The sequence below is a fragment of the Galeopterus variegatus genome, unplaced genomic scaffold, assembly GCF_000696425.1.
Source record: "Galeopterus variegatus unplaced genomic scaffold, G_variegatus-3.0.2 Scaffold673, whole genome shotgun sequence".
In the NCBI taxonomy this organism is placed as follows: Eukaryota; Metazoa; Chordata; class Mammalia; order Dermoptera; family Cynocephalidae; genus Galeopterus; species Galeopterus variegatus.
The window spans coordinates 95,064-107,729 of record NW_007726784.1 but is presented as its reverse complement, the minus strand read 5'-3'; the positions used below and the strand labels follow the sequence as shown (position 1 = coordinate 107,729).

At 50.5% G+C, this 12,666-nt stretch overlaps 1 protein-coding gene across 1 annotated transcript in view; it reads left to right on the top strand.

Annotated features, from left to right (window-relative positions):
• The first annotated feature begins 9,097 nt into the window (after positions 1 to 9,097).
• Positions 9,098 to 12,666, top strand: part of MPO (myeloperoxidase) — an 11,126-nt gene continuing 7,557 nt past the window's right edge. Inside the window, exons 1-7 of the mRNA XM_008571257.1 lie at positions 9,098 to 9,383; positions 9,533 to 9,626; positions 9,952 to 10,127; positions 10,364 to 10,487; positions 10,597 to 10,726; positions 10,823 to 11,029; positions 11,767 to 12,085. Of these exons, the coding sequence (XP_008569479.1) occupies positions 9,311 to 9,383; positions 9,533 to 9,626; positions 9,952 to 10,127; positions 10,364 to 10,487; positions 10,597 to 10,726; positions 10,823 to 11,029; positions 11,767 to 12,085 (1,123 nt within the window). The 5' untranslated portion in view covers positions 9,098 to 9,310. The remainder of the gene's footprint in view (positions 9,384 to 9,532; positions 9,627 to 9,951; positions 10,128 to 10,363; positions 10,488 to 10,596; positions 10,727 to 10,822; positions 11,030 to 11,766; positions 12,086 to 12,666) is intronic.

Sequence of the window (12,666 nt, the reverse complement as noted above, 5' to 3'; positions counted from 1 at the left end):
CCTGTCTAGTCCTTCGAATCCGAACCCTCGGACGGGAGCGCCGCCGCACTTCCCAAGCGGCGCACTATCCAGTGCGCCACCGGGCCGGCCCATCATTTCAGCACTTTAAAGACATTGCTCCACTTCTTTCTGTCTCACAACTTCTAATTAGAAAGCCACAGTCATGCAAGTTATTGTTCCTCTATAGTAATGCATCATTTTTCTTTGGTTGCTTGTAAGATTTTTTTCTTTGTCTTTAGTTTTCAGCAGTTTGATTATGTGTTGAGCGTGGATTTCTTTCTGTTTATCTTATTTAGGGTTTGCTGAGCTCTTGACTCTATAGGTCTATGTCTTTGCCAAATTTGGGAGATCTTCAACCATTATTTATTCACATATTTTTCTGCACCACACTTTTTCTTCTGTCTTTCTGGGACCTTGATAACACAAATGTTAGACCTTTTGGTCATGTTGCACAGGTTCTTTAGAGGGTTGCTTTTCTGAGTTCCTCCTTCTCTGGCATCTCCCTGGTACATTCTGATTCCCAAAGATTCTTGGTCTTCTGGCCTAAAAAGCTGGGATTTATTTATTCTGTTCTGTGATTCACTTCCTGTGATCATGCCTGCATCTAGGGCCAGGCAGAGGGAAGACAAAAAGAAAGAGAGAGGAAAAAACCTCCCCAAAACATTAAAACTATTCAGGGTTAGGCTCACCCTCCTGGGAGTGCAGCTCCTCTGATTGGAAAGGGGGTTTCCCTTCCTCAGAGTTTTAGGCTCCTTCTGGTCTTCTTTTCTGCTGCTGCCACCAGACGGCTTGGGAATTGGGGTGTGGGATAATGGAGAAAAGAGAAAAGAAAAGAAAAGGAGAAAAATGGGGGATTTCTGCACTCTCCGAATTTTAGAAGACCTCTTTCCTCCTCCTCAGGCCAGGACTAGAGGCTCCTGAAGCTCCCTCTGTCCCCACCGATGCTCTGTGTCCAAAGATGCCCACCTTGGGTTTTGCGCTGCGGTGGGTTCAGGTTAGGGGATACCAGAGGAAAAAGTACAGTAAACTCACTGTTACTTGGGAGATATGTTCAAATATATTCTTCTCCCCCAATCTATTTGCTTTGATTTACTTTCAGAGTCTTCATATAGTCGCTCCACACATTCAGTGCAGGGTTTGCAGCTGCATTCATTGAGAGACAGTGTGGAGTGTGCTTATTCCATGTTCCCTGGAACTGGAACTTCTCCCTACTAGGATTCTGACTGTGCTTGCATAGAAACTATAGTTTACTTTGGGAAGAATTGACATTTTCACAATATTGAGTCTTCTGATCTAGGAACAAAGTATACCCTTACATTTATTTAGGTCTTTAATTTCTCTTAGCAAAGTTTTGTAGTTTTCAGTATAAATCTCGCACATCAGTTGTCAGATTTATCCCTAAGCATTTCATATTTTTGGTGTTATTATAAGTGGTATTGTTATTTTTATTTCAATTTCTGATTGTTTGTTGCTAGTATATAGAAACACAACTGATTTTCGAATTTTGGCCTTGTATACTGCAACCTTGTTAAACTCACTTGTTAGTTCTAGTAGATTCTTGTAGATTCCTTAGAATTTTCTACATATATGATCATATTGAATATAAACAAAGACAGGTTTACTTCTTCCTTTCAAATTCTGATACCTTTAATTTCTTTTTCTTGTCTCATTGCACTGCACAGAACCTGCATTACAATGTGGAATAGAAATGGCTGGAGCAGACCCCCTGCCTTGTTCCTGACCTTAGGGAGAAAGCATTCAGATTTTCACCATTAAGTATGATGTTAGTGATATCTTTTTTTGTAGATACCCTTTATCAGGTTTGAGAAAGTTCTCTCTATTCCTAGTTTGCAGAGAGGTTTTTTTTTTTTTTTTTTTTTAAATATCAGTAATGGATGTTGGATTTTTCCAAATGATCTTTCTGCATCTAATGAGAGATCATATGGCTTCTCTTTCTTAGTTATGGCAAATTTTTTGATTGATAGTTCAATATTAAACCACTTTACTTTTCTGGGATAAATTCTACTTGGTCATGGCCAGGGAATGGGGGGAAAGCCCATGTCCTGACAGGTGTGCCCTTCTTGTTGAGTTTGGAAATGTACATGGAGCAAAGATAAGGAGGAGGTAGGGTTAGTGGGGGACTCAAGCCCCAGAGTGTTACAGTCTGGGTTCATCCACTCTCTGTTTCCTTCCTACCCTCAGATGGGGTCCTTATCCATTAGGCAGTCTCCTATATCTCTGCCCAGGCAAGAACTTCCCCTGAGGTCATAATACTCTAGTCCTCAGGGCAGAGGAGTGGACCTGTAGTTTCCACTCCCTAACCTGGCCAGGGTCCAGCACTGCTGGGTAACATTCCCTCCCCCAAAAGTGCTGTTTCCTGCCTCGCAGTTGCTACAGGATAGGCACTGATCTGATAAGGGCGATGTGGTACAGAGGAGAGGGCACGACTAGAAAGCTCTCCCTAACCCATCCCCTGCAGAGGCACCCGGCCCTGCCTACCTCCCCTCTTAGCCTGTGTTCCCCACGCTAGCTCCCAGTCTCCTCTGTCTCCCTAGGGTTTCCCACAGCTCTTATTATTTTCTGCTCTCCCACAAATTCACTGTCACTTCTGTGGCATCACCGTCAGATTTGCCTGGTGGATCCTACAGCCCATGTTAATTCTGCTTTGCCTGAAATAGAGGTTAATATCTGTATTTCAGGAAGTGCAAGTCTACTTGTAAGAGAACTTACCAGCAATACTAGGTGGATAAAGATAACGCAATAATTCCTCCCAAGTGCTGAAGTGAAAGAAAATTGAACTTGAATTCATAAGTAGCCAAATTATCAGCCATACCACCCAATAAAAAGAGTGACAATCCAATATGAAAATGGACCAATAGAAGATGCTAAACCTCACTATCAATCGAAGAAATAAAAGCTGAACCAATAATGTGCTTCCATTCTTTGCCTGTGAGATTTTTACAGTTTGGAGGACACTTTGGCATTATCTATCTATTAAAAATTTTAAATGCATGAAACCCGTGGCCCAGCTCTCAGTCTTTACTGTGGAGCATACTCGTGTGTATGTACAGGAGGCCCCTTTCTGCACTGTTTTTAATATTTAAAAAATGGAAAAATGTCAACTTCCAGCAACAGAGAAAAGATCACAGAATGGAAAAAAGGAGAAAGAATATTTCCTACAGGTCTGTATATGTGAGTCAATGTAAAGTAAAAGGTTTGGAAGGACAAACACTCTTAAGAGTGGAGGAAGGGGCTGGAGCTGGGATGATGTGATAACCTAATCCAAGGGGAGCTATCACCTGATCTGTCATTTTCAAAATATATATATTTTCAAAATATATCCAGGCATTACCTCTAGAATCAAAATTAACTAAAAAAAATTTAAACAGAAAGAAAACAAGATCTGTGAACTGGGTGCAGTTGGCATGTCTAAGGACTCACTGCCCTGTCCCCAGCTTTCAGCACCTTCTGCCTCCAACCACACAGATGCATGCGCGCGCGCACACACACACACACACGCACACAGAGGAAATCTGGCTGTAATCCCAACTGAATTCTTTCCTAAACAGCATTTAGAAAGAAGAAGCTGTTTTGCAAGCAGTAGTGGAGAGGGCCCGTTATCCCACAGGCAGTTGGGCTTTGCTAGCAGGTGGGGATGTTTGGGAAAGCTCAGTGCGGAGAAGGGAAGGCAGCATGTGTGTGTGTGTGCGTGTGTGTGTGTGTGTGTGTGCGTGTGTGTGTGTGTGTGTGTGTGTGTGCTCCCTCAAATGACTAGTTTTGAGATGAAGCAGTTCCAGCAGTGCCCTCCAGAGGCCACCCCCAGGATGGGGAGTGGAGGGACAAGGTTTGTTTGGAACACTTCCTCTAGAAGCCGTATTCTCCTTCTGGTTACTGTGCATGCTAAGAAGAATTCAGCCACAAACACACCTGGGCCGGACAAATAGGGCCTAGATGAGAGATCAATCTCCAGAGGCCACCCCCAGGATGGGGAGTGGAGGGACAAGGTTTGTTTGGAACACTTCCTCTGGAAGCCGTATTCTCCTTCTGGTTACTGTGCATGCTAAGAAGCCCTTCAGCCACAAACACACCTGGGCCGGACAAATAGGGCCTAGATGAGAGATCAACAGAGGTACCGACAGGGGAGGCTGCTGGCCTTGCAGCATTATCATTGTGTCATTATTAATTGGTTGGAGATATCATAAAGTCACGGAGCATCTCCAGCTCCTCCACACACACTATGGGCCACATCCCCGAGCCAAAGGCAGGTGGTTTGGGGATTCTACATTTTGAGAATTCTCCCGCCTCCATGTGGGTAGAGAACTAAGTGCATTTTAACGTCATTCTTTGAAAAGGTTTTAGCTTCTCAAACATTCATTGCCTTGTTGCTGCCTGTGTGAATTCCAAGCAGGTGGGCCTGCCCCCCACCCCTGCCCACAGCTGCCGCAGCCAGGTTTCTAAAATGTAGTTCTGAGTGTGCACTCCCCCACTTCACACCTTTGTGGCTCCCTGGGGTTTCAGGACAAGAACTTCTCACTAGGCAGCGGGCCTCTGCCTGCCTCACCAGCCTCATCCTGCCCCACCCCGGCCTCATGTTGGAACTGTCTGAGTGAAGCCCACTCTGCCAAGGCCTTTGCTGTGCCATTCTGGGGCCTGGAATGCTCTTCCATCCCTGTGTCCACCTGGTCAACTTTGAGACATTCTTCAAGACAGCCTCGAGTGTCAACTTCTCAAGAAAGCCTTCCTTGGTCCCCCCAGTTGATCCAAGTGCTGCTCTTTCATGCTCCCTAAGGACCATGCACAGGTTCTTGGGGTGCCATTTGTTGACCTTTCTGATACTCCCTGTGAGCTCCTTGAGGATGCCCAGTGCCCAGCACAGCACCTGGAAATGGCTCAATAAATACTTGCTGAGGAAATGATTGAGTTGGGAATAAGTGTGCAGAGGCTACTGGGTTAAGAGCACTGGTTTGGAGTCAGGAGACCTGACATGGAGATTATTCTGAACCGTGCCACACTGTCATCCTTGACAAAGTCATTTCCTTCCCTGGGCTCCCTCTTTCTCATTTCTGCTACAAGGGGAGATTATTAAATGTCTCTTCTTTCTGGAGTCTTGATGATTCCCTTAACAGAGTAAAAGGACACTAGTCATTAAGGTTGATGGGGGAGACAGGGAACGGGTGCTCTCATGCACTGCTGATGGGAGGAGGAGGCACGATCTTCACAAGGCCATATGACAATAAATATTAAAAAGCCTTAAAAACGTGCACACCCAAACATGCAGCAATTTTACTACTGTAGAGCTAGGGCTGGGTCTGGAGCTCACAGACCCCTAGAGCCCATTCACGAACCCTTCATATGCAGGTCTACGAGCTCGGTAACTGGACAAAACGGTCCTTGGAGCCTTGGCTGAAGTAGGAATAGTCTTTATTTAAGCACACACACCTCAGACTTAAAAGTCCAAAGGAGAAACTCAGAAACTCACCAGCTACCGGCCAAATCCAAAGAAAAACTGAGCAGCTGCCAGCAGAGTAAATATGCTCTGTTTTTACACACAAGCTCTCTGCCAGCCAGCGCTGCTTCACAAACTGAAGAACACACAATAGCAACAAAACTAAAAAGATAGATTGGCACACATGCACACTAACTCCACCCATACAACTTGTTTACAAAGAATTAAGAATATGCTGTTCCATCCCAACCAGACCTGAGCCAAGGGCGCCTGACTAAATTATCCTATTTTCCCCACAACTACTAAGACTTAAGGAAGCAATTGAAGATGTGACTAGAAATTTAACTCCATGGATATTCATCCTAGTACTGTTATAATAATGAAAATCAGAAACAACCCAAGAATCTAACAAGAGAGGATTGATTAATAAATCACACAAAATATTCACACAAAATATTATACAGATCTAAAAATAAAGTACATCTATATTTAGTGACACAGGTTTCCAGGCTAAAATCATTAAGTACTAAAAGTAGGTTGTAAAACAATATTTATTTATTTATTTATTTATTTAATCTTTTTTTGGGTAAACTTTAAAAAAATTATTTATTTACTAGTATTATTACTTTTTTACATTCTAAGATATTGTTGTGGAGCAGTTGGGGGAAGGGTGAGACAGGAAAAAGGAGGAGATAGGATGGGAGGAGGAGGAAGGATGGGGGTGTGGTTGAAGCCTGTGTACCGCTCTCATTCTGTCCGGGAGCCCTGGGCGCTTCCAGTGGTGGATTGGTGGTGGTTGTTGGGCTGGATGCAGATGTTGGGGTGGTATGGCTGAGGCCCTCACCCTACCCCTACCCTGGCTTGGGAGCCTGGGGGGCTTCTGGTCCTCGTAGGTTTTATATGTGTTCTTTGGTGGTGTTAGACCTTCCCTGGTTAATATCAGAACTTTGTCTCATCTGTGGATATTTTAGTTTTTTCAGTTCTGTGTAGGATTATTTGCTGTTCCCACCACTTCAGCTCTGCACTGGAACTAATTTGTTGTCCTTTGCTTGCTTCTATAATGGGGGAACTTCCTGTGGGAATCGGCACTTGAGCTGTGTGGTTGAGATAAATTGCTGCTTTGCTGCTGATTCCCTGGGGAAGGCTTTTTGTGCAGCTCGAGTTTTAATTGTTGACCTTGTAATCACTTCCGGGTTTTGTGAGGTCTGGTACGTCTGGGTTGTGTGGAAACTCTGGTCTCAGCCTGAGCCTTTTCAGCAAACTGCACTCCCTGCAGTTCTATATTCCTGACCAGTCTCCACTGAGTGGTCCTGTGCTGATTGAGAGGTAGATCAGCTGTCCATGCTGTGCCCCAATATTCCCCTGGTGGCCTGTCTTCTCCACTGCCTGCACTCCAAGCACTTCCCATGGGGCGAGCCATGCTCCAGTCCCCTGTGATGACTCACTGGCAGCCTCCTTTTTTCAGTTGTCTGTGGCCCCTCGCTCCTATGTGCGTCCACAGGAATCCTGTTAGTAGCCTAGCTGGCCTGGGGGCCACCAAGGCCCGCTCCTCCCCTGCAGTCTTCAAGCAACTTCATATGAATGGCACAGCTGCAGCTTTTGCCAGCTCTTGTTCTGTGTGCTTACCAGGGCCAGCCTTGAAGTGGTTGGGGCTCGAAAGGGTCAGAGTGGTCCTTTCTTTCTCTCATTGTGGCTTCTCCCACCTTCATGAACTCTGTAGGTCTCTCCTCCTCTTCACCTGAGCTCTAGTGGTCCCAGCTTGGCAGTCGTTGCTTTTTAATAATTGTAAATTGGTTGATTTCTGGGAGAGAGTGATGCTGGGGACTGTCTATTCTGCCATCTTGACAGGAAGTTCTAAAACAATATTTAAAGTTGTTCTCATCACTGTTTAAAAATACATATTATATCTACACATAGGATATCAAATTGTTAAATGGGGTATTTGTGAGTGGTTGGATTACGGGGATATACTTTCCTTCTTAGTGCTTACTTATGGGAAAAACAATTACAAACGTTGGGAGAAAAATAATTACCCACAATCTCACGTTGTTAAAATCACTCACAATCTCAAATTGAAAAAAAAATTACTCATAATTTCAAATTGAAGTAGTTTCAATTTATTTTTATTTTTGCTTATTTGTGTTCTGTAACTTCTCATCAATGAAAACATATTACTTATAGGATTAAAAAAGTATTTCCAAAAGCCTATAAAATTCTAGAACCTGAATCACAAAGAGTTACATGACCAAGTTCACGCATAGCTAGTCACTGGCAGAGCAAGGCTGGAACAATTACCTCCTCTCTCGTGGGCCCATGGGCTATGCTTCCCAGCAGGTGACAGGATCTCTGGGCACACTGGGAAGCTGTTCTGGATGTGTTGCTGTCCCTTGTTCCTTGGCCAATATGTGGTCTGGGCATAGAAGACAAGAGTGAGTGGCAGGAAGGTGGTGGAAGGTAGAAGATGTGGCTAGACCAAAATAGGACATGGGAGCCATGGTTGGCACATGCTCAGCCCAGGGAGGTGGACCCAGGGCCCAGGAAGGTGGACAAACACAGTCATAAGTCATAGGTATTTTTCTGCCTGAGAATGGCAGTCCCTTTACCAGCCTTTCTCAAGGAAGCAACTTCCCCCTTTTCTATTTCAGAGTGATCCTGAGTCATTAACCTAAATCCTTCCATGCACTGATCTTGTCCTAGAGAGGCCCTGGGCTGTGTCACCCAACTGATCACTAACCGCAACCAGCTCTGTTCTCTCCTGGTTCCTGAAATCCAGGAGCAGATGGTAGGGAGTGCTGGAGACAGCCCCCTACCATAAGCCAAGAAGAAAGGGGAGGTGGGGGAGATAGAGGAAGTTACCTTGGTCCTGAGCACATAGCCCCCAGGGTCCTCCTTCCTGTGGAGCCAAACGGTCTCCAGCCAGATTTCCTGTCCCCTTAGCCCCACCAAGAACTGTGGGCTGCCCACCAGGGTTGGCCGCAGGGGCCAGGTTGCTGTTGGGGTGGGGGATGGCCCCCTAAGGCTGGTCGGCTCCTCAACATTCCAGGTCTCCCCTTCACCCTCCCTTCTCCCCTGGAGCCACTCTACTTTCCATAATTCCTCAGGCTGTTGGTTTCTAATTTTAGCTCCTTTCAAGGGAACTTTGGATACTCAGTTTTGCTTTTTTTTTTTTTTAAAGATGACAGGTAAGGGGATCTTAACTCTTGACTTGGTGTTGTCAGCACCACGCTCTCCCAAGTGATTTAACTGGCCATCCCTATATAGGGATCTGAACCCATGGCCTTGTGTTATCAACACCACACTCTCCCAAGTGAGCCACGGGCCAGCCCCTTGGATACTCAGTTTAACCAGAATTTTGGAGGGGTTAGTTGTCTACCCCTGGGGATAGCACTGGTCTAGGCACACAATGGGGAGCTGAGAAACCCTAGGGTGGAAGTGCTAAGTTCAAAGGCTGGGGACAATCTGGTCCCTCCTTTTCTGACCTCTGCCCCATTTCAGGGGCCCCTCTATTTGCACCCCTAGCCCCAGTGGGGGAGGAGAGATAGTCTCTGGGACAGGCCTCCCTCTGCCATGCCCCGCCCCCAGCTTAGAGGACATAAAAGCCCAGATTCAGCTAAGAGGGGTTGCCAGTGTCAGGTGGGCTGTGGGGGCAGGGTTCTTGGGGGCTGGGTGGCTGCAGCTGGCAAGGGGGTGGGAGACTATGGACGCCTCCTTCAAGGAGGCCTGGCTTCATCCACAGGCAGGGCCCATTCAGGTGGCTGGGTATGAGTGAGGGGCCTAGGAGGAGAGGGATGGTGGGGCTCTCTTCTCCCACATGCACTGTGGGCTCAGGGCACTTGCTGGGCTGTGGGTCTCATTGCAGAGAGGATGCTGCTCCTGGCCCTAACAGGGCTCCTGGCCATTCTGGCCGTGTCCCAGCCCTCTGAGGGTGCCGCTCCAGGTAACAGTTCAGAGAGAAGGGAAGAGGTGCTGTTTGGGGAGGGTTCCAAGTCCCAGGGACTCCTTTTCTCAGTGCGTGCCTCCCTGGCTCTGGGGCCTGATGGGGGACTTTGGGCCCATTCCCGACTTTGTGAACCCTGCTCTGAGCAGCTGTCGTGGGGGAGGTGGAGACCTCGGTGGTGCTGACCTGCATGGAGGAAGCTAAGCGGCTCGTGGACAAGGCCTACAAGGAGCGGCGGGAAAGGTGGGGATGCCGGGCAGTGCCCAGCTCTGGGCAAGGCTGCCCCAGGCCTTTTTGAGAAGGAGCAGGCAGCAGGGAGTTTGTAGGTAGGGAAGGGGGACCCAGGGCAGGGAACTGAGCCCTCATCTGTCTGTTCTTTTGTCTCTGGGTGTGAGAACATCTTCAAAGCCATCCCTCACATGGCCTTGCCTCTTTCTGGACACCAAAATCCATATCCTTTTTATAAAAAGAAATCTGCATTGTCCTGTGTTTCAATCCCCCGGGCTGGGGCTCTGCCGAGTGTCTCTGCACCCCTTCTCTGGCCCTCATCTCTCCCTTCTCCAAGCAGCATCAAGCAGCGGCTTCGCAGTGGCTCGGCCAGCCCCATGGAACTCCTGTCCTACTTCAAGCAGCCGGTGGCAGCCACCAGGACAGCTGTGAGGGCCGCTGACTATCTGCATGTGGCCCTAGACCTGCTGCAGCAGAAGTTGCGGCCCCTGCGGCCGGGGCCCTTCAATGTCACTGGTACTGTTGCCCCTCCAGCCCAGGCCCCTGCTCCACTAGTGACGCCTCCTAGTGACCCCAGCCATCTCCCAGTGATCCCCCAACTCATCCCTCCAAGGAGTCTCAGGGGCATCTTAGCATCCCCTCTATTCCTCAGACCGGGCCCCTCCCTAGGGTCTCCAGGGCTCCTCAGCCTCAGATTGCCTAGGAAAGGAAATGGGGAGCTCAGCGCCCGCACCTCCTTTCCCCCCTGGCAGATGTGCTGACGCTCGCCCAGCTGGATCTGCTGTCCAAGTCAAGTGGCTGCGCCTACCAGGACGTGGGGGTGACGTGCCCGGAGAAGGACAAGTATCGCACCATCACCGGGCACTGCAACAACAGGTGTGGCAGGCTGGGTGCGGCCCCCAGGCGGGGGGCTCAGGGAGGCATCCCGGGTCCCAGGTCCGGCCCGCAGCGCCACCTGGTGTCAGCGCCGTGTCCTCCCCCGCAGACGCAGCCCCACGCTGGGGGCCTCCAACCGCGCCTTTGCTCGATGGCTGCCAGCCGAGTACGAGGACGGCTTCTCGCTGCCCTACGGCTGGACGCCCGGCGTCAAGCGCGGCGGCTTCCCGGTGCCCCTGGTGAGCGCGGCGGGCGCAGGGCGCAGGGCGGGCCCAACGCGCGCGGGGACCGAGTCGCCCCCTGACTGCCCGTGTCCCACGTCCCGTGTCCCGCAGGCTCGCGCGGTCTCCAACGAGATCGTGCGCTTCCCCACGAAGCAGCTGACCCCGGACCGGCAGCGCTCGCTCCTGTTCATGCAGTGGGGACAGCTGATCGACCACGACCTCGACTTCACCCCCGAGCCCGCCGCCAGGGTCTCCTTCCTCACCGGCCTAAACTGCGAGACCAGCTGCCTGCAGCAGCCGCCCTGCTTCCCGCTCAAGGTGCTCCCGTCTTCCCGGGAGAGGCCACCTCCCTCCCGGCCCGGCTGTCCTCCCCCAGCCCCCGAGTCAGGCTGGCCCTGCCTCCCTGGTGTTCAGAGTCAATGCCCGTCCCCGGCTCTGACCTTCTCCCTGCCCAGAGCAGCCTCTCGGCAGCGGCCAGCCTGGGCATCCTGTCGTTTACTGCCAGGCCAAGGGACAGAGCAATATGATCCCCCGGCTGACGGGACTCCTGTGGGTGGAATCACAGGCTCTTTATTAGGCTGGGAGAGAGTTCTGGGGCGAGGACCTTCCCAATGTCCCTCAACCCCCCGGGTGCAGGCTCCCCGTGCTCAGACCTGTCCCCTCCCCACGGAGAGGGCCTGGGCAGGCGGGGTCTGGGCTGTGCGGTGGCAGCAGGGCCCGGGCGCGCTGGCTGGTGGAGGCACGTGCGGAGCAGGGAGGCTGGAGGGAGGGATTCTGAGAGAGGCCGAGGAGGGACAGGAGAAGGACAGGCCAGGGTGAGAGGCGGAGCGAGAGCGAGAAGGCTTAGCAGGAGGCGTCAGAGGACCGGCCGTGCCCACCCCGGGGGCTCCTCGCGTTCCCAGTTCCGTGGTCTGGTCCTTGACCCTGAGTCTCAGTGGTCTCTGCTGTGCAACCCCGGGCAGCGATCCCGCTGGAGCCTTAAGAGGCCTCGCCGCGGGTGAGGGGGCCCGAGCCCTGCCCTAGGCGGGCCGGTCTAGCCGCTCTCTGTGCCGCAGATCCCACCCAACGACCCCCGCATCAAGAACCGACGCGACTGCATCCCCTTCTTCCGCTCCTGCCCGGCCTGCACCGGGAGCAACACCACCATCCGCAACCAGATCAACGCGCTCACAGCCTTCGTGGACGCCAGCATGGTGTACGGCAGCGAGGACCCCTTGGCCATGAGGCTGCGCAACAGGACCAACCAGCTGGGGCTGCTGGCTGTCAACACCCGCTTCCGAGACAAGGGCCGGGCCCTGCTGCCCTTCGACAACCTGCACGACGACCCCTGTCTCCTCACCAACCGCTCCGTGCGCATCCCCTGCTTCCTGGCAGGTCAGCTCTGGGGTGGGGACTTGGGGTGACACAGGAGGTGTTCCCTGCTGGGGGCGTGGGGAGCCTATTGTGAGGAGCTCGTGGGTTTGTATTTAGAGAATCTGTCGTCGCCAACTTCATGATATTAATCCAGTTGCCTTGGTGACAAACTGGATGGAGCCAGAAGGGCAAAAAAACAAATTACCCTCCACCCTAAGATGAAGACACAGGGACAGCCGAGGAGCCTCTGTCCATCTGTCCATTGCTTTCTCTCTCTCTTCCTCTCTGGACTCTGGAAGGGAGGAGAGTTGAGTCCCTCAGGCGCAGGGAACTAAAGGGACAGAGAGCAATGTGGCCCCCTCACCCTCTACAACCACACTGTCCAATATGGTAGCCACTGGCCACATGTAGCTATTTTAATTATTATTATTATTATTATTTTTTTGTCTCTGTCCAATATGGTAGCCACTGGCCACATGTAGCTATTTTAATTATTATTATTATTATTATTATTTTGTCTTTTTGTCTTTTTTCGTGACCCGGCAACGGATTGCAACCCTCAGTGTTGCCCCCGTACCGGACCGGGGACCGGCAACGGGATT